This window comes from Triticum dicoccoides, chromosome 7A (genome assembly GCF_002162155.2).
Source record: "Triticum dicoccoides isolate Atlit2015 ecotype Zavitan chromosome 7A, WEW_v2.0, whole genome shotgun sequence".
NCBI lineage: Eukaryota > Viridiplantae > Streptophyta > Magnoliopsida > Poales > Poaceae > Triticum > Triticum dicoccoides.
In genome coordinates, this window is record NC_041392.1 from 501,627,404 (window position 1) to 501,651,820 (window position 24,417).

Consider the following 24,417-nt stretch of genomic DNA (forward strand, 5'->3'; position numbering starts at 1 on the left):
GCAGTGGTCGGGCATTGAGTATGACTCAATTTCACACCTTGTAACACAGGCAAGAACCCCCCTCTTTGACTGATCCATTTTGAACTTCTTCAAAACTTTATCATGGTATGTGCTTTGTGAAAGTCCAATTAAACATCTTTATCTATCTCTATAGATCTTGATGCCCAATATATAAGCAGCTTCACCGAGGTCTTTCATCGAAAAATTCTTATTCAAGTATCCTTTTATTCTATCCAGAAATTCTGTATTATTTCCAATCAACAATATGTCATCTACATATAATATTAGAAATGCTACAGAGCTCCCATTCACTTTCTTGTAAATACAGGCTTCTCCAAAAGTCTGTATAAAACCATATGCTTTCATCACACTATCAAAGCATATATTCCAACTCCGAGAGGCTTGCACCAGTCCATAAATGGATTGCTGGAGCTTGCACACTTTGTTAGCACCTTTAGGATCGAAAAAACCTTCTGGTTGCATCATATGCAACTCTTCTTTAAGATATCCATTAAGAAATGCAGTTTTGACATCCATTTGCCAGATTTCATAATCATAAAATGCGGCAATTGCTAACATGATTCAGACAGACTTAAGCATCGCTACGGGTGAGAAGGTCTCAGTGTAGTCAACTCCTTGAACTTGTCGAAAACCTTTCGCAACAAGTTGAGCTTTGTAGGCAGTAACATTACCATCAGCGTCAGTCTTCTTCCTAAAGATACACTTATTCTCTATGGCTTGCCGATCATCGGGCAAGTCAACCAAAGTCCACACTTTGTTCTCATACATGGATCTCATCTCAGATTTCATGTCCTCAAGCCATTTCGCTAAATCTGGGCTCATCATTGCTTCCTCATAGTTCGTAGGTTCGTCATGGTCAAGTAACATGACCTCCAGAACAGGATTACCGTACCACTCTGGTGCAGATCGTACCCTGGTTGACCTACGAGGTTCGGTAGTAACTTGATCTGATGTTTCATGATCATCATCATTAGCTTCCTCACTAATTGGTGTAGGAATCACTGGAACTAATTTCTATGATGAACTATTTTCCAATTCGGGAGAAGGTACAATTACCTCATCAAGTTCTACTTTCCTCCCACTCACTTCTTTCGAGAGAAACTCCTTCTCTAGAAAGGATCCATTCTTAGCAACGAATATCTTGCCTTCGGATCTGTGATAGAAGGTGTACCCAACAATCTCCTTTGGGTATCCTATGAAGACACATTTCTTCAATTTGGGTTCGAGCTTATCATGTTGAAGCTTTTTCACATAAGAATCGCAACCCCAAACTTTAAGAAACGACAGTTTAGGTTTCTTGCCAAACCACAGTTCAGATGGTGTCGTCTCAACGGATTTAGATGGTGCCCTATTTAACGTGAATGCAGCCGTCTCTAAAGCATAACCCCAAAACGATAGCGGTAAATCAGTAAGAGACATCATAGATCGCACCATATCTAATAAAGTATGGTTACGACGTTCGAACACGCCATTACGGTGTGGTGTTCCAGGTGGCGTGAGTTGCGAAACTATTCCACATTGTTTCAAATGAAGACCAAACTCATAACTCAAATATTCACCTCCACGATCAGATCGTAGAAACTTTATTTTATTGTTACGATGATTTTCCACTTCACTCTGAAATTCTTTGAACTTTTCAAATGTTTCAGACTTGTGTTTCATCAAGTAGATATACTCATATCTGCTCAAATCATCTGTGACGGTCAGAAAATAACGATGCCCGCCATGAGCCTCAACACTCATTGGACCACATACATCAGTATGTATTATTTCCAATAAGTCATTGGCTTGCTCCATTGTTTCGAAGAACGGAGTTTTAGTCATCTTGCCCATGAGGCATGGTTCGCAAGTATCAAATGATTCATAATCAAGTGATTCCAAAAAAATCCATCTGCATGTAGTTTCTTCATGCGCTTTACACCAATATGACCTAAACGGCAGTGCCACACATATGTTGCACTATCATTATCAACTTTGCATCTTTTGGCATCAATATTATGTGTATCACTGCGATCGAGATTCAGTAAACCATTTACATTGGATGTAAGACCATAGAAGGTATTATTCATGTAGACAGAACAACAATTATTCTATGGCTTAAATGAATAACCGTATCGCACTAAACATGAAACAATCATATTCATGCTCAACGCAAACACCAAATAACATTTAGTTCCAATACTAACCCCGAAGGTAGAGGGAGTATGCGATGGTGAGCTTATCAACCTTGGAATCATTTCCAACACACATCGTCACCTCACCCTCAACTAGTCTCTGTTCATTTTGTAACTCCTATTTCGAGTTACTAATCATAGCAACTGAACCGGTATCAAATATCCAGGGGATACTATGAACACTAGTAAAGTACACATCAATAACATGTATATCATATATACTTTTGTTCACTTTGCCATCCTTCTTATCCGCCAAGTATTTGGGCAGTTCCGCTTCCAGTGACCATTTCCTTTGCAGTAGAAGAACTCAGTTTCAGGCTTGGGTCTAGCTTTGGGCTTCTTCATGGGAGTGGTAACTTGCTTGCCATTCTTCTTGAAGTTCCCTTTCTTTCCCTTGCCCTTTTACTTGAAACTAGTGGTCTTGTCAGCCATCAACACTTGATGGTTTTCCTGATTTCTACCTTCGTCGATTTCAACATCGCGAAGAGCTCGGGAATAATTTGCGTCATCCCTTGCATATTATAGTTCATCACGAAGTTCCAGTAACTTGGTGATAGTGACTAGAGAACTCTGTCAATCACTGTCTTATCTGGAAGATTAACTCCCACTTGATTCAAGCGATTGTAGTACTCAAACATTCTGAGCACATGCTCACTGGTTGAGCTATTCTCCTCCACCTTGTAGGCAAAATACTTGTCAAAGGTCTCATACCTCTTGACTCGGGCATGAGTCTGAAATACCAATTTCAGCTCTTGGAACATCTTATATGCTCTGTGCCGTTCAAAACATTTTGAAGTCCCGGTTCTAAGCCATAAATCATGGCGCGCTAAACTATCAAGTAGTCATCATACCGAGCTTGCCAAACATTCATAATGTCTGCATCTGCTCCTGCAATAGGTCCATCACCTAGCGGTGCATCAAGGACATAATTCTTCTGTGTAGCAATGACGATAATCCTCGTATCACGGACCCAGTCCGCATCATTGCTACTATCATCTTTCAACTTATTTTTCTCTAGGAACATATCAAAAATAAATGGGGAGCTACATCACAAGCTATTGATCTACAACATAGATATGCAAATACTATCAGGACTAAGTTCATGATAAATTAACGTTCAATTAATCATATTACTTAAGAATTCCCACTTAGATAGACATTCCTCTAGTCATCTAAATGATCATGTGATCCATATAAACTAAACCATGTCCGATCATCACGTGAGATGGAGTAGTTTTCAATGGTGAACATCACTATGTTGATCATATCTACTATATGATTCACGTTCGACTTTCGGTCTTAGTGTTATGAGGCCATATCTGCATATGCTAGGCTCGTCAAGTTTAACTAGAGTATTCTGCATGTGCAAAACTGGCTTGCACCTGTTGTATGTGAACGTAGAGCTTATCACACCCGATCATCACGTGGTGTCTCGGCACGATGAACTGTAGCAATGGTGCATACTCAGGGAGAACACTTGTACCTTGAAATTTAGTGAGTGGTCATCTTATAATGCTACCGCCGTACTAAGCAAAATAAGATGCATAAAGGATAAACATCACATGCAATCAAAATATGTGACATGATATGGTCATCATCATCTTGTGCCTTTGATCTCCATCTCCAAAGCACCGTCATGATCTCCATCGTCACCAGCTTTACACCTTGATCTCCATCATATCATCGTTGTCGTCTCGCCATTGTTGCTTTCGTGACTATCGCTACCGCTTAGTGATAAAGTAAAGCAATTACATGGTGATTGCATTTCATACAATAAAGCGATAACGATAAGGCTCCTGCCAGTTGCCGATAACTTTTACAAAACATGATCATCTCATACAACAATTTATGTCTTATCACGTCTTGACCATATCACATCGCACCATGCCCTGCAAAAACAAGTTAGACGTCCTCTACCTTGTTGTTGCAAGTTTTACATGGCTGCTACGGGCTTCTAGCAAGAACCGTTCTTACCTAGGCATCAAAAACCATAATGATTTTTCGTCAAGTGTGTTGTTTTAACCTTCAAAAAGGACCAGTCGTAGTCACACTCAATTCAACTATAGTTGGAGAAACAGACACCCACCAGCCACCTGTGTGCGAAGCACGTCGGTAGAACCAGTCTCATGAACGCGTACATGTAATGTCGTTCCGGGGCGCTTCATCCAACAATACCGCCGAATCAAAGTAAGACATTGGTGGTAAGCAGCATGACTATTATCGCCCACAACTCATTGTGTTCTACTCGTGCATATAACATCTACGCATAGACCTGGCTCTGATACCACTGATGGGGAATGTGGTAATTCAAAAATATTCATACGATCACGCAAGATCTATTTAGGAGAAGCATAGCAACGAGACAGGAGAGTGTGTCCACGTACCCTCGTAGACCGAAAGCAGAAGCGTTTAGTAACGCAGTTGATGTAGTCGAACGTCTTCACAATCCAACCGATCCAAGTACCGAACGTATGACACCTCCGTGTTCAGCACACTTTTAGCACGATGACGTCCCTCGAGCTCCTGATCCAGTAGAGGGTCGAGGGAGAGTTCCGTCAGCACGATGGCATGGCGACGGTGTTGGTGATGTGATCCGCGCAGGGCTTCGTGATTGCTCCCTGACTATAGCGCTAGAAAGCTCTTGTCTGCTAGGACTACATCGGTATTTCCCCAAAGAGGAAGGGATGATGTAGCACAACGAAGGTACGTATTTCCCTCAGTGAAGAAACCAAGGTTATCGAACCAGTAGGAGAACCAAGCAACACAACATAAACACCGCCTGCACACAAATAACAACACCTCGCAACCCGACGTGTTAAAGGGGTTGTCAATCCCTTTCAGGTAACAATGCCAGAAATTTGTAATAGATTGAAATAATAGATCAAAGTATTTTTGTATTTTTGGTTTAATAGATCTGAATACAAATGCAAAAGAAAAGTATATCACAAGCAAATGTATGAGAAAGAAGACACGGGGGCCGTAGGTTTCACTAGTGGCTTCTCCCGAGAAAGATAGCAAATGGTGGGTAAACAAATTACTGTTGGGCAATTGATAGAACCTCAAATAATTATGACGATATCCAGGAAATGATCATTACATAGGAATCAAGTCCAAGATTAGTAGACCGACTCCTGCTTGCATCTACTGCTATTACTCCACACATCGACCGCTATCCAGCATGCATCTAGTGTATTAAGTTCATGGGAAATGGAGTAATGCAATAAGAACGATGACATGATATAGACAAGATCTATCTATGTAGAGATAGACCTCATCGTTTTATCCTTAGTAGCAACAATACATACGTGTCGGTTCCCTTTCTGTCACTGGGATCAAGCACCGTAAGATCGAACCCACTACCGGGCACCTCTTCCCATTGCAAGATAAATAGATCATGTTGGCCAAACAAAACCCAAATATCGGAGAAGAAATACGAGGCTATAAGAGATCATGCATATAAGAGATCAAAGAAACTCAAATAACTTTCATGGATATGAAAAGATATATACAATCATAAACTCAAAGTTCATCGGATCCCAACAAACACACCGCAAAAGAGTTACGTCATATGGATATCCAAGAGACCATTGTATTGAGAATCAAGAGAGAGAGAGAGATGAAGCCATCTAGCTACTAACTATGGACCCGAAGGTCTACAAAGAACTACTCACGCATCATCGGAGAGGCACCAATGGAGGTGGTGAATCCAATCCGAGATGGTGTCTAGATTGGATATGGTGGTTCTGGACTCTGCGGCGGATGGATGAATATCTCGTCGACGCTTCTAGGGTTCTGGGATTTTTGGGGTATTTATAGAGCAAAGAGGCGGTCGGGGGGCACCCGAGGTGGGCACAACCCACTAGGGCGCGGCTGGGCCTCCTGGTGCGCCCTGGTGGGTTGTCCCCTCCTCGAGACTCCCACCAGGTGCAACCAGGGCCCGCTGTGTTCCTTCTGGACCATAAAAATTCTCCATAAAGTTTTGTGGCATTTGGACTCCGTTTGATATTGATTTTCTGTGATGTAAAAAACACGGAAAAAACAGGAACTGGCACTTGGCACTATGTCAATAGGTTAGTACCAAAAAATGATATAACATGACTATAAAATGATTATAAAACATCCAAGATTGAACAGCATGGAACAATAAAAAATTATAGATACGTTGGAGACGTATCACTTCGCCTAAGCACTACGACAATATGACCGAGGTGGTAAACTATGGAGGGGGCACCGCACACGGCTAAGAAACAACTGTCGTGCCTTTGGGTGCCCCCTGACCATGTATATAACAGAGGGGGAGGAGGAGGCTGGCCGAAGGGGGCGCGCCATGGGGGGGAGTCCTACTAGGACTCCATTCCTAGTAGGATTCGGCCCCCCTTTCCTTCCAACGGAGAGGGGGAAAGGGGAAGGGAGAGAGAGGGAGAAGGAAAGAGGGGGCGCCTCCTCCCCTTGTCCAATTAGGATCGGGGCAAGGGGGGCGCGCGCCTCCTCCCGTGGCCTGTCTCCTCTCCTCCACTAAGGCCCAATAGGCCAATTAACTTTCCCGGGGGGTTCCGATAGCCTCCCGGTACTCCGAAAAATCCCCGATCTTCTTCGGAACCATCCTGGTGTCAGTATATAACCTTCCAATATATCAATCTTTACCTCTCAACCATTTCGAGACTCCTTGTCGTGTCCGTGATCTCATCCGGGACTCCAAACAAACTTCATTCACCAAAACACATAACTCATGATACAAATCATCATCGAACGTTAAGCGTGCAGACCCTACGGGTTCGAGAACTATGTAGACATGACCGAGACACATCTCCGGTCAATAACTAATAGCGAAACCTGGATGCTCACATTGGCTCCTACATATTCTATGAAGATCTTTATCGGTCAAACCGCATAACAACATACGTCATTCCCTTTGTCATCGGTATGTTACTTGCCCGAGATTTGATTGTCGGTATCATCATACCTAGTTCAATCTCGTTACCGGCAAGTCTCTTTACTCGTTATGTAATGCATCATCCCATAACTTACTCATTAGTCACATTGCTTGCAAGGCTTATAGTGATGTGCATTACCGAGAGGGCCCAGAGATACCTCTCCGATACACGGAGTGACAAATCCTAATCTTGATCTATGCCAAGTCAACAAACACCTTCGGAGACATGTGTAGAGCATCTTTATAATCACCCAGTTACGTTGTGGCATTTGATAGCACACAAAGTGTTCCTCCGGTATTAGGGAGTTGCATAATCTCATAGTCAGAGGAATATGTATAAGCCATGAAGAAATCAATAGCAATAAAACTAAACGATCATAATGCTAAGCTAACGGATGGGTCTTGTCCATCACATCATTAGGTCTGAGGAATCTGCCAAACAGAACAGCGAGCGCTTCCACTTTGATTTTTAGGTCTGAGGAATATTTTTCTTTTTTCGTCATTTTGTATATCCATAGATGTAATCGCCTCAGTAGAAACTTTTTTTTCCAACACTTAGCTGAAAATCAGAATCTTTAATTTAGGAGGAGACGCCTTATATCTTGCCTGCTCATCATTGCATATCACAACTCACCTGTCGTGGAAGTCATAATTGTTCCTCCATTAGGCCGGCTTGTAATTTTGGCAACTCATTAGTATTGAATATGCATGTTGACTCACCCCTTGATCATAGCCATTTTACTGTGCCGCCAACTTATCGTATAAACCACCTAGCGACTTATCATTCACAAGTGGCCCACCATTTATATTTTGTCAGCGGTTCTTAATCTTTAGGTGACTCATCATGTCAAAAACCACGACTTGCAACCGGGTGAAGTATCAAGTACCCACCCTCATGCTCAATAACCTTGTGACTCAAGGTCTATTACCGGCTCAAGATGTTGTTGGCTGGTGAGCACCAAAAGGAGAAAATCCTCCCAGCCTGATCAGGGGTAAATCGTTGTCTTTGTAGACCATCTCAAGAGGGGTTTCTCACCACCTGGTTCAAAATTTCTTTGGGACTTCCTCAATTTCTTCGACCTCCGTCCCCAAGATATTGGTCCAAACTCGATGACCAACTTATGCCAACTTCAAGTATTTTGCAAAGTCTATCTCTAGACAGAGCCAACTGTTACTCTCTTTTGGGAGTTTTTCTACATCAACCATCAAACCGAGTGCGCAGACGGCCCCAGTATCGAACTTGGTAGGGTGTCACTCCAGAGATGGAAAAACTGTCCTTTTCTAGAAGTCAAGTTGGCGACTCATCCGAAAGGATGGAATACAACGTGGTTCTATTGTAAAAACACTACCCCTACCGACAAGAACCCCTTGCCGGGTTATAGACCAGACCGTCTTAGTGCAACCATTGCTTTTCCGGGTTGGGGCACTAACGAAGAACGTCAATGAATCGCCCCCCTATTCCAAGATAAGGGCCCTAAGGGTAAACGGCCTCACCGAAGTTGATTTGAACCGGTGCTCGATCAGTTGGTGAGTTCAGCCATTAAGTCGCCTAACCGACTTAATATGCAATTATTCTGGCGAGTCGAATGACGTGCAACGCTTTAGTCAAGTTGACTTGACCAAAGCTGAGGTTAACAAGGCCACTGGGCGAACCCCAGGAAAAATGCAACCAAACTGGGCTTGCCCCCTTTTGCCTGAAGAACCATGTGCCTCCAGTAAGTACCTTTGTACCCTTCTTTCCTTATTCTACATTATATTTGCTTGTCATAATGCTGATTTCTGGCTTCTCACAACTGCAGGCAACTGATGTATTATGGAGGAGGAAATAAGCACGCAAAATGAAATCCGCCCCAGCTCCAAAAAGAAACAAACCGGCCGACCAAGGAGATGAGACAACCAAGGTGAATGACCCAGAAACTGCTGAACAAGCTGCCCAAGAAGAGTCAGAGGTAGAACTTGACTCCCTTGTCTGTCTCTTTATTGAACTTGTTGATGCTTGTAATTCTCAGGGTCATACTAAAGGTAGTCAAGCCGCTGATGCTGAGGTAATTTCCGTCTCCTCCGACTCAGTAACCTTTGTCCTCAAGAGATCAAGAAGAGTCGTCAGGAAGGTGCCATTTTCTCATCCCCTCGCTCACTTAGACCCAAAATTTCTTTTGAAGAAAATGCAGCAAGCCGACAAGCACAAACTTTGAAGTTATTCTGGCGAGCTGACTGCTGGGTTATCTCATGAACCGACGACTCAAAATCGGCAGGTTGAGGTGCCTCATAGTCCTACTTCATCTCTTCCCGAGATGGACTTTTTAGGCAACCTCTTAATCCTTCTAACTCAAATTATCAGCAGTCGGAGCCGTCTTATGGGGAATCAACCGCCTCCAAGCTTCCGGCTTTCACCATTAAGCATGGGTGAGCACCTGCAATATCTTTTTTTGCTCATTGCGACACCTTGCCGACTGATAAGTGTTTGTGTTTGGATCAATGCCAAAGCCAAAAAGAAAACTAGCAAGTCATCCGTTGCCCCTACTGACTCTCAAGATGTGCCACAGGGTAACCCGAAAAATCCAATTACTCATGCGAGCGTGGACAACCCAGATCATGAACCATAGATGGTTCATGAGCCATTTTTAACTGACAAGCCACCGATGGATGAAGAGGCGAACGTCTTCAATGAGCAAGCCAAACCAGACAAGCTAGTTGACAATTGATAACCCACAAGTATAGGGATTGTTTGTATCCTTTTTCGATAAATAAGAGTGTCGAACCCAACGAGGAGCTAAAGGTAGAACAAATATTCCCTCAAGTTCTATCGACCACCGATACAACTCTACGCACACTTAACGTTTGATTTACCTAGAACAAGAATAAAACTAGAAGTACTTTGCGAGAATAAAACTACGAATAAATTGCAAGATAATAAAATTTAGTTGTTTAGTAGAAAGCTTTTGTCACACAAGAAAGTTATTTGTCCCTAGGTGATCGATAACTAGACCGGTAATCATCATTGCAATTTTATATGAGGGGGAGGCATGAGCTAACATACTTTCCGTACTTGGATCATATGCACTTATGATTGGAACTCTAGCAAGCATCCACAAGTGCCAAAGATCATTAAGGTAAAATCCAACCATAGCATTAAGTATCAAGTCCTCTTTACTCCCATACGCAACAAACCACTTACTCGGGTATGTGTTTCAGTCACTCACGCCACCCATCATAAGCAAATCATGAACATATTGCAACACCCTACAACGGGGATCCCTCACGTTTGCACAACACAGAGGGCACCATATGACATCACCGAAATAAGATATACAACTCAAACCAATCATGATCATCAATCAACCCATAGGACAAAATGGTTCTACTAAAACATCATAGGATAACCACATATCATTGGATAAAAATATATATTGTTGAGCACCATGTTTAAGTAGAGAATTGCAGCAGGAATAGAGAGGTTAGACCGCGGCATAGAGCCATAGAGGGGGAGAAAGTTGGTGTTGATGGTAGCAAGATTGTTGATGTAGATCACTGTCATGATCCTTGCCCTGCCGGCACTCCGGCGCCACCGGGAGAGAGCCCTCCCTTCTTCTTCTTCTTCTTCTTCTTCTTCTTCTTCTTCTTCTTCTTCTTCTTCTTCTTCTTCTTCTTCTTCTTCTTCTTCTTCTTTTCCGAGATTGGATCTCTCTCTCTTCGTTCTCTTCTATTTCACGTTCGTGTTTTCTGGTCGAAAACCGTTTCTTAAACATCCGGAGAACCGTATCTCCAATTGCGCTGAAATTTTAACACGATTTTTCCCAGATATAATCTTCCTTGCAGCCAAATAAGAGATCCAACTGACTTACGAGGTGCCCACTAGGCACCACTGCGCGCCAGGGAGTAGGCCACGCCCTGGTGGGTAGTGGAGGCTGTGGGCCTCCGTTTCCGTTGATTCCACCTCCCAAAATTCACATGTATTCCAAAACAATTCTCCATAAAATTTTAACGCGTTTGGACATCGTTTGATATGGATATTCTACGAAACAAAAAACATGCAGCAAACAGGAACTGGCACCGGACACTGGATCAATATGTTAGTCCCAAAAAATCATATACTTTGTTGCCAAAAGTATGTGAAAGTTGTATAATATTGGCATGGAACAATCAAAAATTATAGATACGACGGAGACGTATCACCAATCTCTAGCCGCCAAGCCCTGCTCATGCTCCCAGCCCTCTTCATGCGGCCGATCACGTAACCCTCGATCCCTGGGAGAGCTCCCTCCAAGAACTCAACACCACCGGGCGATTGCCCCACGGTGGGCGCCAACTATCATGCTTTTGTCATGACAGATGTCCTTGTGAAAGGACTTAGTCATGAGGCCATCGCCACTAAGTAGCTCGAACGGGGTTGATCGGAATTGAGGGACAATGGTTTACCCAAGTTCGGCGCCTCACGGTGGAGGTAAAAGCCTACTCCTGCTTGATTGCTATTGATGATGATGATCTCGATTACAAGGGTGTGGCCTGGCTAACCTAGTACTCGAGAGATTGTAACCTAGTCTTTCTGCCTCAGGGTCTCACCTTTATATATAGGTGAGGCCCTGGGCTTACAACAGAGTCCGGGGCATACTACAATCCGTGCTCTAACATGTTTCCTACTTGCCTTGTTCCCTAAGTAAGAAACTTCATTTGACGTCATAGTAGATACTGCCAGCTTGTGTCTCTGGGCTATGAGTCGGCCCATCTGATGACTCATCTTCTGGGCCTTGAACTCGTGGTCATCCTAGCCCATCATCCGAAACATACTTTTGTCAAGTCGCCGAAGGATGACCAGGCCCTGAACGGGCGGGTCATATTGCGGGTTTATATCCCCAGCAACTGGGGAGATCGGTGAGCACAAAGAGAAGAACTAGCAGAACGCACGAAGTTTATCCATGTTCGGGCCGCTATGAAGCGTAAAACCCTACTCCTGCTTTGGTGTATTGGATGTATACACAAGTACAAGGAGCGCAATTCCGGTAAGGTTGCGCGGGAAGTGCTGCTACGCGCGTGTTTGTGCAAATTGTCGACCTTTGTAAAGGTGGCCATGTGCCTCCTTTTATAGAGAAAGGGGTCACCAAAGTGGCAAAATGGTAAATATACATTTTGAATAGTGGCTATAGTGCTAAATACATAACTTTGTGGGTTAGGACAAACACATTAATTGCGCCCGAGGTGTCTTGTGGATGGAGCTCCCCGACCAGAATGGTCTCTACTTCCGTGTCGTTCACCTATCTACCTTCCATTTCCTTGACACATTGCCATGACGGGTGCCATTAAACCTATATCTACGGCGGCGAGCTGCCACGTGCCCAGACAAGACTCACCTAACTACCTGCCCGCTCGACACCTATATGACAAGTGCCACCTTGATCGATGAGGTGGAGTGTTGGCAAGGTAGTGGGATTCTTGCTGGGCTCGGAGCTTGCCGGGCTTCGCTAACTCCCCGGCAAGGATCTTGCCGGGCCTCCTAAGCTGGATCTTCGGTGCTTCCGATCACTGGCTTAGGTGTCTTCTTTGTATCTTGTCATCTGGTCTTGAATTTATTCTTAGTTGTCCTCCGGCAAGCCTTGCCATCGGGAAGGCTGCTATTGCCTGTGCATAAGTCTGGGGGCACCGAGGACCCAAATCTTAGTACATCGACAACGCATGACTGGACGGAACGAACTGATATCTACCACACCCGTTCAATGTCGTTGTCCATCCGTATGCCGACATTAACCAGGCTCACCGGCAAAGAAACTTGCTTCGACACCGCGTAGACGCACCCGGATGCCTCGCCTCACCGGAATCCGCTATATAAAGGTGGCCACACCCGGATAACTCCACACCACAACACAAGCCCCTCTCCATCCTCCTTCCTTGCACTGCATCCGCCATGACTGCAGGCAGCGAAGCTCTATTGGAGAGCCTTTCCACGGAGATGAAGCACGCCGTGGCTGCCCTTCCTGCCACCTGGTAGAGCTGTCGTGCCAAGCAGATCGAGGCCGGCTTGTTGGCCTACTCGCCCGAAGTCTTTGACAACGAGGACGAGACCACGATGAAGACGGGCGCCGACGACACGCCCCGGCTCCCGCGCATCATGTGCACGCCGGCTTCACCATGCAGCAGGCGCATGCGCACCACAAATGCTGCCATGGCGGAGATGCAGCCTGCGTCAGAGCCTTTTTCAATGTTTCGGTAGACGCAAAGAGGAACAACGGTACAACCTGTTCCTCCTGGAGCAGCACCGGCTGGCGGAGGGCCAGATCTACGGCGAGCAGGCGAGTGAGGAGACCGTGGCGGCCATGGCCGCGGCGAACCACAACCTCATTGCGGAGCAGTATGCCATCTAGGATGCTGTCCGCGCTCAAGTGTCCGCTCACCAGGAAGCAACCATAGTGGAGGCACAGTTGCAGATGACCGCGAAGGAGAACAATGCCGGCTGCGCCTCCTACACGCCACCGATGAACCATTAGGCGGCCCGGTGGGATGAGGACAACGTCGGCGCGCACCATTTACATCGTGGACCTCATGTCCATTGACGACGGACAGGTCGCGGACTCCTCCGAGGATGAGTAGGCCACGGGAGGCAGCAGGGCCTCGTGTCCCACGTGGGCCGGTCCGTCTCCCGTGTTCTACTCTTCCTCGCTGGAGACCGCACCTTCACTTTATCGGTCTTATCGCTAATGCTCATGGAGACGACGGATGGAGGATGACTTAGATTTATGGTCAGGTCTTTTTTTGTTCTATATGCTCAAAATGTAATGCAAATCCGCCGTGTTTGTATGAAGTCCGTCATGTTTGTATGAAATCCCGCCGTGTTTGCATGAATTTCATTCGGGTTGTTGAAAAAGAGTTTATAATGTATGCAACTAGCGTTGGATGACGTCCTCCCGCATCCATGTCCGTGGACTGGTTCCCCCTGTCCGCGGACGAATGCAGGAGGGAATTTACGGGTTGGCGTTGGAAATGACCTTAGTGAACATTCTGCAATAGGGGCAAATCTAAACACGGGATCGTTGCGTTCATCCTCATAAGTCAAATAAAAATAAAATTTGACCCACCCAGGGTTTTGCATGATACAAGGGGTTTAACTCAACCAAATGCTTACGCATCAGCTGCCGTATAGATATGCACCAAACATGATCTACAAAACATCATGCGTTGCACAATGTCTTGACACTTTGCTAACTACGAGCATAATTGGTTTGGTGTCAAAAATTGGTATGCCAATGTTTGGCATTATGTCAAATATTGATTACTAATTGATTGATTACCAAATTGACCTGCCTATCTCATATAAAGTTGCCAATATTTGATAAGTATTGGTATTGCCAATATTTAACAGTGCCAACAGTTAGCTAGTCAAATATTAGTAACAAACCAATCATGCTCACATAATTGAGAACCCAACTATGCTTTTTGTCGAAAACCCATAACTGAATTTTAAGGGCAGCATATCTCACGGGCAAACTCTAAACCCTAGAACCGGGCAAACCCTAAACCCTAGAACCACTAAACTTAAACATATTCAAGTTTTAGTGGCAGTGAATATCTGCTTATACCCCGCAAAAAAGAATCTGCTTAACTGAGAATTGAGAGGCGCGGGAAATTACTCCGAGCGCGCGAAGGAAAAACGTTCGCTCGTCAATTTCCCCACCCCCGCACTGCCCAGGCAATCGTGGGACCCAAACCCCCGCTAAACCTGTCACAGCCCTGCCCCGTCTGCCTCCTCGAGCTTCGAGCGTCATCTCCCCCCGCCTCAGCCGCCTGTGCCCCCGCTCTCCCAAATCCCGACTCAAATCCTCCCCGGAGAGAGTCGGAATCAGCCGGTCTACCATTGCCTCGGCACGCCGATGGGGATCCCCAACCTGCTCCGCTTCATGAAGCCGTTCATCGAGCCCGTGCACATCAAGAAGTACGCCGGCCAGCGGGTGAGCAGATCCCCCGAATTCCGCAGGTTCCGTTTCATCTTTCGTCCTTCGCGAGTTCATTCGTTACTCATTGGTTCTCCTCCCCCGCTTTCGCAGGTCGGCATCGACGCGTACTCCTGGCTCCACAAGGGGGCCTACTCCTGCAGCATGGAGCTGTGCATGAGCCCCAGGAGCGCCGGCGCCAGGCGCTACATCAGCTACTTCATGCACCATGTCAACCTCCTGCGGCACCACAAGGTCGTGCCCGTCGTCGTCTTTGACGGGGGCAGCATGCCCTGCAAGTCGGCCACGGATGAAGACCGGCATAAGTACGCCCATTCGAATCGTCAATACTATTTGGTTAAGAAATGCAGTTCCTTTTCCGCCCTTCCTTCTGCGCAGTTTCATTTGTCGCCTCGTAACTTGCCGCGATGGTTTGAGATTATATGATCTGTTACTAGTATGTTAGGCAACTCACATTGGAAGTATGCATGTATACAGAGGATTCGGTCCTAGTCAGCATTGGGAGTCTCTTTTGGTAGCTGGCTTTCAGTCTTAATATTTAGACAGTACTGCAATCTGCCATCGACGAATGTTATTTATGTTCCTTGAAGATTGTTTTTTGTTGTCCAAAAAATAAATACAATATTGCCCTGATGCACAAATTTCTATGATGGATTTAAATGCAACGAAAATCAGGTTAATGTCCTGTTTCTGATACACACAATTTTATAAGTCACTTGGTTACTAAAATTCAGGAAGAGAGAACTCAGTTTGGTGTTGGGGAAAGAAAAGCTTGAGCAAGGAAATACAGCTGCTGCAATCGACCTTTTCCGGGTAAGCATCTAATTATCCTTGCAATATTTACCAGACCGAGAAAATTCTGAATACTTGATATATTCTGGCATTCAATGTGTATGTAACCAAGACATATTAGAAACAACCATTTAAAAAATACAATGTTGTACAAATACCTAATAATATTAGGTGAGAAACATAATATCTTTATGTGTATGTACTCTCCGTGTAAATCTGCCTCCTAGGAGGATTGTACTTAGGTACAAATACCTAATGTGCATGTACTCTCCGTGTAAATCTGCCTCCTAGGAGGATTATACCAAACCCCTTCTTTTCAATGCAATGAAACGCAAAAGTCTTTTGCGTTTTCTCAAAAAAAAATAAAAATCTTTATGTGTATTCCTTGTCCAAGATTTAAAATGTGACTGATGTCAGCAAAATTATTGAACTTCTAATGACTTAGAAATACTTTTGAGTAACAAATTTACTAGTAATACAATTTCCAGGTAAAGCTAAAATACCTATACATTTATATGTGGTCAATATATTTTGAAATGAACTGCAAGCTGTAGAATGTCAAGCAAAGATAATGGGGGACAGTAGTTTGTTACTGTGGATTGCCAAATCAATAAAACACTGTTTACAACAAAAGAGCAAACACAAGATGCACAACTACTATTAACAGTTTACCATGCACTTGAACTTTGATGTTTCCTTTTTTTCCAATGCATTTTCTATTACTAGTTGTGTAATTCTAGTCCGCAAGAGAAAAAGCAAGATTTTCCATTCTTCATGTTGACCTAATTAGATAGAAGTAGAAATGTGGAATTATGCTTGTCCATAAATTCATGCGTTCAGCTTTGTTAGGAATTTTTTTCAATTTACAAATGAAGTTTGAATTATCTTCCTCTTAAAATTCACCATTTCAGCCTATGTCCTCATCATTCTCTTAGTATCCCCCTTTCGACTCGGACCTTTTGCACTGTGTTTAACAATTAACAATATAAAATATCAGCACAAAGTTCCTTTGAGCAGCTGGCGACTTGTTTTTCTACCACTTTAAAGGAAATATGGTTTGATGTTTCTAAGTTTCGAGTGTACTTTGATATGTCTGTTCCAAAAGCATCCTAATCTCATTCATCTGCAGAAAGCTGTGCAAATTACTCCATCGATGGCTTATCAATTGATTCAGGTGCTTCTTTGAAAGCTCTTCCATGTAACAATTCCTTACCTCATGTAGCAAAATCTAATCTTTGTAAACTCAGATTTTAAAGACAGAAAATGTTGAGTTCGTGGTTGCTCCATACGAAGCAGATGCACAGTTGGCATATCTAGCTACTCTAGATGCTGATCAAGGGGGCATAGCTGCTGTTATAACAGAAGACAGTGACTTAATAGCATATGGTTGCACTGCTGTGAGACATTCACTTTGGTCTTCATTTTTTGTTCTTGAATCATGTATTTTATCTAATGCATTTCAAGTTGTAGATTATATTTAAGATGGATCGCTTCGGGAATGGTGAAGAATTCAGAATGGAGAAAACCTTGAAGACTGTAAAAGATGGTCTTTGCTTCCAGGATTTTGATCAAAACCTTTTTACTGGTAAGCACCATTTCTGCATCTTGAAGACTTGAACTAGAGCGCTATGGTGTTTTTCGAAAAGGAGGATAACCCCTGGCCTCTGATCAAGTGATGCACACAGCCATCTTTAGTATATTATTCAACAGAGTTTGAGAAAACAAATACATGGATCAACCAAAAGCCACCTTCCTTGTGATCAATGTCGCTATACCTACTAGTTGGATGATGCAGCCTGACCATGCATCAATGCACACCATCTAATCCGGTGGCCTCACCAAGCCGCCCCACGGCGAGCCGAAATCACCAATCTGTCTAGCAGACCCTCAGCGCGCACCGCATCCGAACGCTCTAGAATCTGCCACTGCCATGTTCCGCCATCCCAACTTCAGGAGAGATCAACGCATTGACCTTGCCGGGCCCAACTGCCGTCGACGCCACCATGTCGCTAGGCAGCGCCACCACCCTGCGTGCATCCATCAACACGTCCATCACTGAGAACCCGCTCCGCCATGCCGCCGAGACCCATCGTCGCCGACGCGGTAGATGTCACACCACACCACCTCCTGATCCAGATCGCCACCAACACCAACCCAATAGTGTCCATCAGCCACTTATCTCCCAAGGCGGTGCCTTCAAGAAGGGAACGACGCTGAAGGCGTCGTCGCCGCCCACCGCAGTTAGGGCTTTCACCTGGGAGACAAATGGTGTGATGGAGGTAGTAGTAGATCTGACGAATGTCTCCATGAAGAAAAAACGGCACCCTTGGGGACTGCCACTGTCACGGCCGACCAAGGCCGGCTAGGGATTTCTCCCGATCTGAATCCTCATCTCCAGCTCCATCCGCATCGAGGACCGGCAACTCTTGCGTCCCAGATCCGTACGGAGAAGCACACCGAGCATGCACCGGGTGAACAAGACCGCCGGGCACCTGCTGACCAATGGAGAGCCGTGGAGCCAACAGTGTCCTGATCGGCTGGATGGATTGGCCGGATCCAATCCATGTGCCCACCACCGAGCACATCACAACCAGGTGCAGGGCGGAGATGAAGCTTCCAGGAGGGAGGGAGAAGGCCCTGCTGCCGCCGCCTGCCACCGGTGGCTTTGCCCGGCGCTGACTGGCAGCGGTGAGGAGGGGGACGGGCTGACCGGGGAGCTAGTGGCGGCGGTGGCTGAATGCCTCCCGAGTCGCCCTACAGGACGACGCTGGGGCCAATGGTTTCGTTTCCGCTCCTAGAGCACTATGGTGTGACTGATTGGTTCACCTGTTAAAGAAGCATTTTGTTTTTGTTCATAGCATGCAGTAGCAAGTTATGCTGTCATCTTTTAGATCTGTCGAGCTCTTGTGCAATTAGGCCTTCCTTTTTGCAATATCTTCTCAGTTCTCACCCTGTTTTTTGTTTTCTATTGATGTTTTTAATTTTTATCTGGACAGGTATGTGTGTCCTTGCAGGATGCGACTTTCTTCCCTCGGTGCCTGGCATTGGTACTAAAAGGGCATATTCTCTCATCTCAAAACATAAAAATATTGACCTTGTAAGAAACTAAGAATAACTACTCTACTGATTCCATGCTATTTGTACATCTCAAAACATATTCTCAACAATGTCTAATCTGCTGTGATTAATGTTGTGGCATCCAGATATTTCAAAAATTCATCCATTCTCATGAAGAAACATGGCCCCTAACATCTCTGATATAATTATTGCCAGGTGTTATCAACCTTGAAGCTTGACAAGCGGTATTCCGTGCCGGATGATTACATTGATTCCTTCTGGAAAACTCTTGCAGTATTCAATCATGCTAGAGTGTAAGATTGTGTTTGTGCTAGCTATGTGTATCTTGTAGTATGCATTTCAGAGACTGTACAAAATCTGATAAGTCACTTTCCTTCAAATGTCCCAGATACGACGTCAAAAGCAAGTCACTGAAACATTTAAAACCTTTGGAGGAACGATATCTTAACTACTTGGCAGGAAACCTGGATATTCTTGGACCGTATCCTTAAAGAGTTCTGTTTTATTCATGAGCTGTAGCCTGTGACATCTATATTCAGTAATTTAATGGACGACTGCTTTTCTTTAGAAAAACAGCACCAATATGGAACACGATTTTGCTAAATGCAATTTTTGATACATCCATTTGCTGGTACATTAGACAGCTGAGGAAGAAAAAAAAAATCATACCTTCTTAGACAGGATCACAGAACACAAGTTACAACCATAGTGAATGCACAATTTCACAAGATATCTGTGTGCTGGTAATAGGCACCTGATATTAACACTGTTTTAATATGTTCCATAGAGCTATTTTATATTTCCTTATCTTATCAGTGCCCATTCCTTGATCTTCTAAAGAGCGCTAGCCCCATCAATGGCAAGAGCGATAGCCGAGGGGCGCTTGAATCCTGTTACAATGGAGACCTTTGACGAATTCTCCAGAACCATTAGCCCCGTCGAGTTTATTGATACCTCTGCTCTCAATGTGGCTAGTCAGTATGGTTTTCAGGAAATTTTGACACAAGAGAGCACTATTACTATCTGTTCATCTGAGGAAAGCAGAGATGACATCGCAGGTAAGTGTTGTCTTTTACTCTCTAAAAAGTATATCAAGTTAAACCATTGTTAAGCTGTGCATCAGTTACTTTGTTACCAAGGGTTCTATAAGACTTGTTTTTACTTAAAAGAGTGGCATTTTTACCTTTGCTCTTTACTGCAATGGAACAACTTTATTCCAGGACTTCTCAAAACTGTAACTTGTTTTCTTGAACAGCATTTGTTGTTGATGACATTACTAGTGGTGAACAGAAGTGCAACAAAGGAGTCCTTGCCCTTGGCAAGTTTCTACCGCAGAAGCATTCCTCTCCGGCAGTGGAATGCAAAGAAGTGAAGCCTAAGAACACACCTGACAACAACCCATTCAAGAAGAGGAAATTACCCACTGACCAAGGTAAAGTACCAGATCAAAACGAGTTGCTAATCGATCTGGATGAAGAAGAAGCAGTTGTATTGTGCTCATCATTGTCACGAGAGAGTGTTGGCCCAGCAGAATCTCTTGATAGAAATGGAGTGTCAACTGGATTGTGTTGGCCGTTGACACAAGAAAGTGTGGCGTCTATTCCGAATGAGAGATCATCTAAGAGGCAAAGTCAGCAGGAAGCTATCAGGAATATAACCAACAAAAATAAAGATGAAAGGAGTGGACTTCTGAAATTTTTCATGCGTTTGTAATTCTGTCATGTTTTCCACTTCATTTTGTTCTCATTTTTTCAATTCCATTCATTAAGAAATTAATCAATACATTGCAGTATGAAAAAGTTATTTCATATCTATGTATGAATTTATCTCAAAATGGAATCAGATATGATTTTATTTTAAATAGAAATTCATTGCATACAGTTCTGATCTACCCGCAATAAGCCATAGGTAGTCCTTTTTTTTTTACGTATACGCATATACACCCACCTCTATAAACACACACATACACATCCCCCATGAACATTTTTAAGATACTAAGCTGACCTTATATTTTGTGATTGATGAAGTCACCATATACGTTTTTATAGTCGGAAATGTTTACTCCCACAAATGAACATCGCTGGAATGACTAAAATACGTTTTTGTAGTCGGAAATGTTTACTCCCATGAATGAACATCGCTGGAATGACTAAAATAAATCTAGAAAGCTGGAATGACTAAAATAAATCTAGAAAAATATGAACGCCAATGCTAAATTTAGAACTTGAATTCGATGGTTCCACTTCCACGATAGCAAACCTAACCAACTGAGTTTGCAGGTCATGTAAAAAAAAGAGGGTCATGTAAAAAAAAGAGAGAAGTGCATATTTTAACTCTGAACTCTTGTCCTAGTCTAATTTACAACCCTGAACTTTAATACCGTCTAAATTACAACCCCCAAGTCTCAAAACTGGTCAGGATTCAACCCTCCCCTCCCTGTTGACCGGTTTTGACCTGGGGTGACCAGTTTTGACTAGTCAACGGGTCCAATCAACATGCCACGTCAGATTTTTTTCCTTCAAAATTTCAAGAAAAAGTAAATAAAAATCTATAAGATCAGGGAAAAAATATAAAAAAGGCAAAATTCCGAAAAAATTGTTCGCGAAAAAGCTAGGGAAAAAAAAATGATTTTTTTCTGGAATTTGAGTTTTTGGGTTTTTTCTAGAAATTCGTTTTTTTATTTTCCGTGTTTTTCGGAAATTGAATTTCTTATTTCTTTTCCTGGATTTTCTTCGATTTTACAGGTTGTTTCCTTGGAAATTTTGCATTTTTTGCTGATGTGGCATGCTGACTGGACCTGTTGACTGGTCAAAACCGGTCAACCAGGTCAAAACCGGTCAGCAGAGAGGGAAGGGTTGAATCTTGGCCAGTTTTGAAAGTTCGGGGTTGTAATTTAGATGGTATTGAAGTTCGGGGTTGTAAATTAGACTAGGGCAAAAGTTAAGGATTGAAATATGCACTTCTCTTAAAAAAAAAAAACCCTGAGTTTGCAGGTATTCGGCATCCGAAACTCGTGGTCTTCCCGAACCACATGAAGCCGACCTCACTACTCATTGCCGCGGCGCCGCCGCGTTCACCGCACTCATGCATTCGGCCGTCCCACTCGCACACCGACACCGGGTTCCCTTGGGGACGGCGGCGACGAGGAGACCCGGCCCTTGGCGCCGACCGGCGGCCCCATCGGTTCTCTACCTCGTGGCGCTAGTACCCCCACCCCCCCACGCGACGCAACAGCATCGTACAGCGATGACCGGTGACTATTCCTCAGAGCCCAATGAGAATGAGGGACCCAACTTGCATAGTTAGTAAAAATTTACTGTAGGTTGTTACCGACAAGTCTGAATGTTTATGGCTGTGTTGAAAGCATGGAATGGTTTTCTCCCAATCTCTTTTGTTCTTTGCTGCATCTGCTGCAGAATGGTGCATAGATGATAAATCATATTTTCTTCTCATACTTGTATAAATTCTAGGCATCATAATTTGCAGCATTCCCCATTTCCCTACGTTGCAAATGGGCCCAAAATTTTCTCTCCTAGTTTTCCCCCTTTGTACCATTAGTAATCTGCGGTTTCAACCTCACTGTTTTACTGCACCATTTCTTTTATACTAGTTCACTTTCACTCTGCTGCTTTCGGTGACTAAAACTTTTGATTTTTTTTATGGCAATGATGAATTTGGCTCATTACGAGTCACAGACAACAGGCTAATGTCTTGTTCCTTCAGGAAGTGAGACAATTCCTTCGAAATACAGGCTGGAAAACCTGAGCTCTGTCAATGCAATTTTAATACTATTCAGTTGTGCTTCTGCACTGCTGCACATAAGCATATGACGCTCCTTTTCTTCTCTGTTGGGCTGATGTGGACTGGGAATCCATCCAGGTTTGGAGTGTTCTGGGAGTTTTGTTCTGGTCAATCTAATCAAAATATTGCTTTTTGAGTGGATGCTCCAATTGATCCAGATTGTTGGGTGTTTATTTGCTTCCTGGCGGAGTACCAACATCCAGTTTATTTCTGAAACAAACATTAAAATTTGGTTGATGACCTTTAAAGTACTGCATATATGCAGTACCTCCAGCGGAGACTCATGCAAACCCACTAGAGCAGAAGTCTATTAGAAGTCTATAAATGGTTGATGACCTTTAAAGTTTGAACAGAATGTTGCTCCAAACAGGGCCAAATCCCAAGTATCTTAGTACCTGCAACAAGAAAGGCCATGACATGGAATCGAAGGCCTTTGAGATATCCAACTTGAGGAGAACTCTCTGCTCTTTTTGCCAATGGAGCAATTTGGCTATTTGTTGGACCAAGATAAATTTTTCATGAATGCACATTCTTTTGACATAAGCACTTTGATTGGGAGACACCAAATCCTTGAGCTTCCTAGCCAGCCTATTGGCTAGCAGTTTGGTGATAAGCTTGGAAAAGCTATGGACTAGGCTTATAGGGTGAAAGTCTTTGATTTCCATGGCATCTGGAGATTTTGGTAGCAGGTGATATAGGCTGAATCCAGAAGGAATAATCTGCTCACATCTCCCTGCAGAACTCGCCATTGATGGATTTTTCATGATTTGCTTGCAATGCTTTTTGGACTTGGTATGTTCTCCGTCACCATTACATCACCTCATTATCCTCTATTGTGATTAGACCCGTCCGGAAATTAATTTTGGAACTTAGCTTGCTCGTGAGGGATGATATGTGCTCTGTCTTCTCCTAAGTGGTTCGATTTCTTGCATTTCTATTCTTTTAATGTTTAACTATAGCCCCACTTTGGGACCTTGCATGTTTGATTATGATTGTTCTTTTCTTGCAAATACTAGAATCCATATATATTAAACAAGTACAAGCTTTACAAGAACACCCTTGACAAAGGAATTTATAAACATGCCCAAGGGGAGTTCATCACCATCTTTGACCTGCACAATCCAACGGCGTGTCGTGGGCGTAGCTTGATCCGCACATGCCCTCTGTCGCCGAAACCAGAGAGTCATTGTAACTTTCCCTAGGAAATCATTATGTATTGCCAGGAGATGCCAATGATGACGTTCCGAAGCACGAATCGTCATCCTAGAGAAGAAGGCCACATGATGAGAGAACCAACCCCACATCACGCTGGAAGTGTCATCTAAAGATCTTATTGACATGACCATCGGCGTCACCGCGAGCCGAGGCGGAAGCATCGAGGTTGACTCCTCCTCCCTCCCCCTCCACCCCATTATCTGCCGGAATTGATTTGGGAAACCAATCCTCACGTGCTCCGAGGTGGCACCGAAGCCAGCAATGGACTTGTTCCATTGCGCTGTCGCCTCCACTGTTTTGATGGGCGACATAAGGACACCGAACCTAATAACCTAAACCAAGGCTTCCCATGAGGGCGCAATCCATGGTCTCTCGCGACTCTCGGTGCCGAAATTGGCCGCCAGAGGCGAGGGAGACCGATGGAATCAGACAACGAGGATGAGTGGTGACTAGGGATACATTA

The 24,417-nt window shown here is 44.0% G+C and overlaps 1 protein-coding gene across 1 annotated transcript; it reads left to right on the top strand.

The window, feature by feature from the left end:
- The first annotated feature begins 14,804 nt into the window (after positions 1–14,804).
- LOC119330887 (exonuclease 1-like) lies at positions 14,805–20,793 on the top strand. Its single transcript, XM_037604014.1, has 11 exons — positions 14,805–15,065; positions 15,162–15,373; positions 15,803–15,881; positions 16,990–17,034; positions 17,108–17,257; positions 17,331–17,445; positions 18,857–18,957; positions 19,134–19,231; positions 19,327–19,419; positions 19,779–19,996; positions 20,194–20,793. The coding sequence occupies exons 1-11, from the start codon at positions 14,988–14,990 to the stop codon at positions 20,649–20,651; spliced, it is 1,647 nt and encodes a 548-aa protein (XP_037459911.1). The 5' UTR covers positions 14,805–14,987; the 3' UTR covers positions 20,652–20,793.
- The last annotated feature ends 3,624 nt before the right edge of the window (positions 20,794–24,417 follow it).

Bases quoted from the DNA above. Each gene is read 5' to 3' on its own strand.
- LOC119330887 (XM_037604014.1), top strand. From the start codon at position 14,988: ATGGGGATCCCCAACCTGCTCCGCTTCATGAAGCCGTTCATCGAGCCC. The intron at 17,258-17,330 runs GTGAGACATTCA...TTCAAGTTGTAG, and splicing joins TAGCATATGGTTGCACTGCT to ATTATATTTAAGATGGATCG. The intron at 18,958-19,133 runs GTAAGAAACTAA...AATTATTGCCAG, and splicing joins AACATAAAAATATTGACCTT to GTGTTATCAACCTTGAAGCT.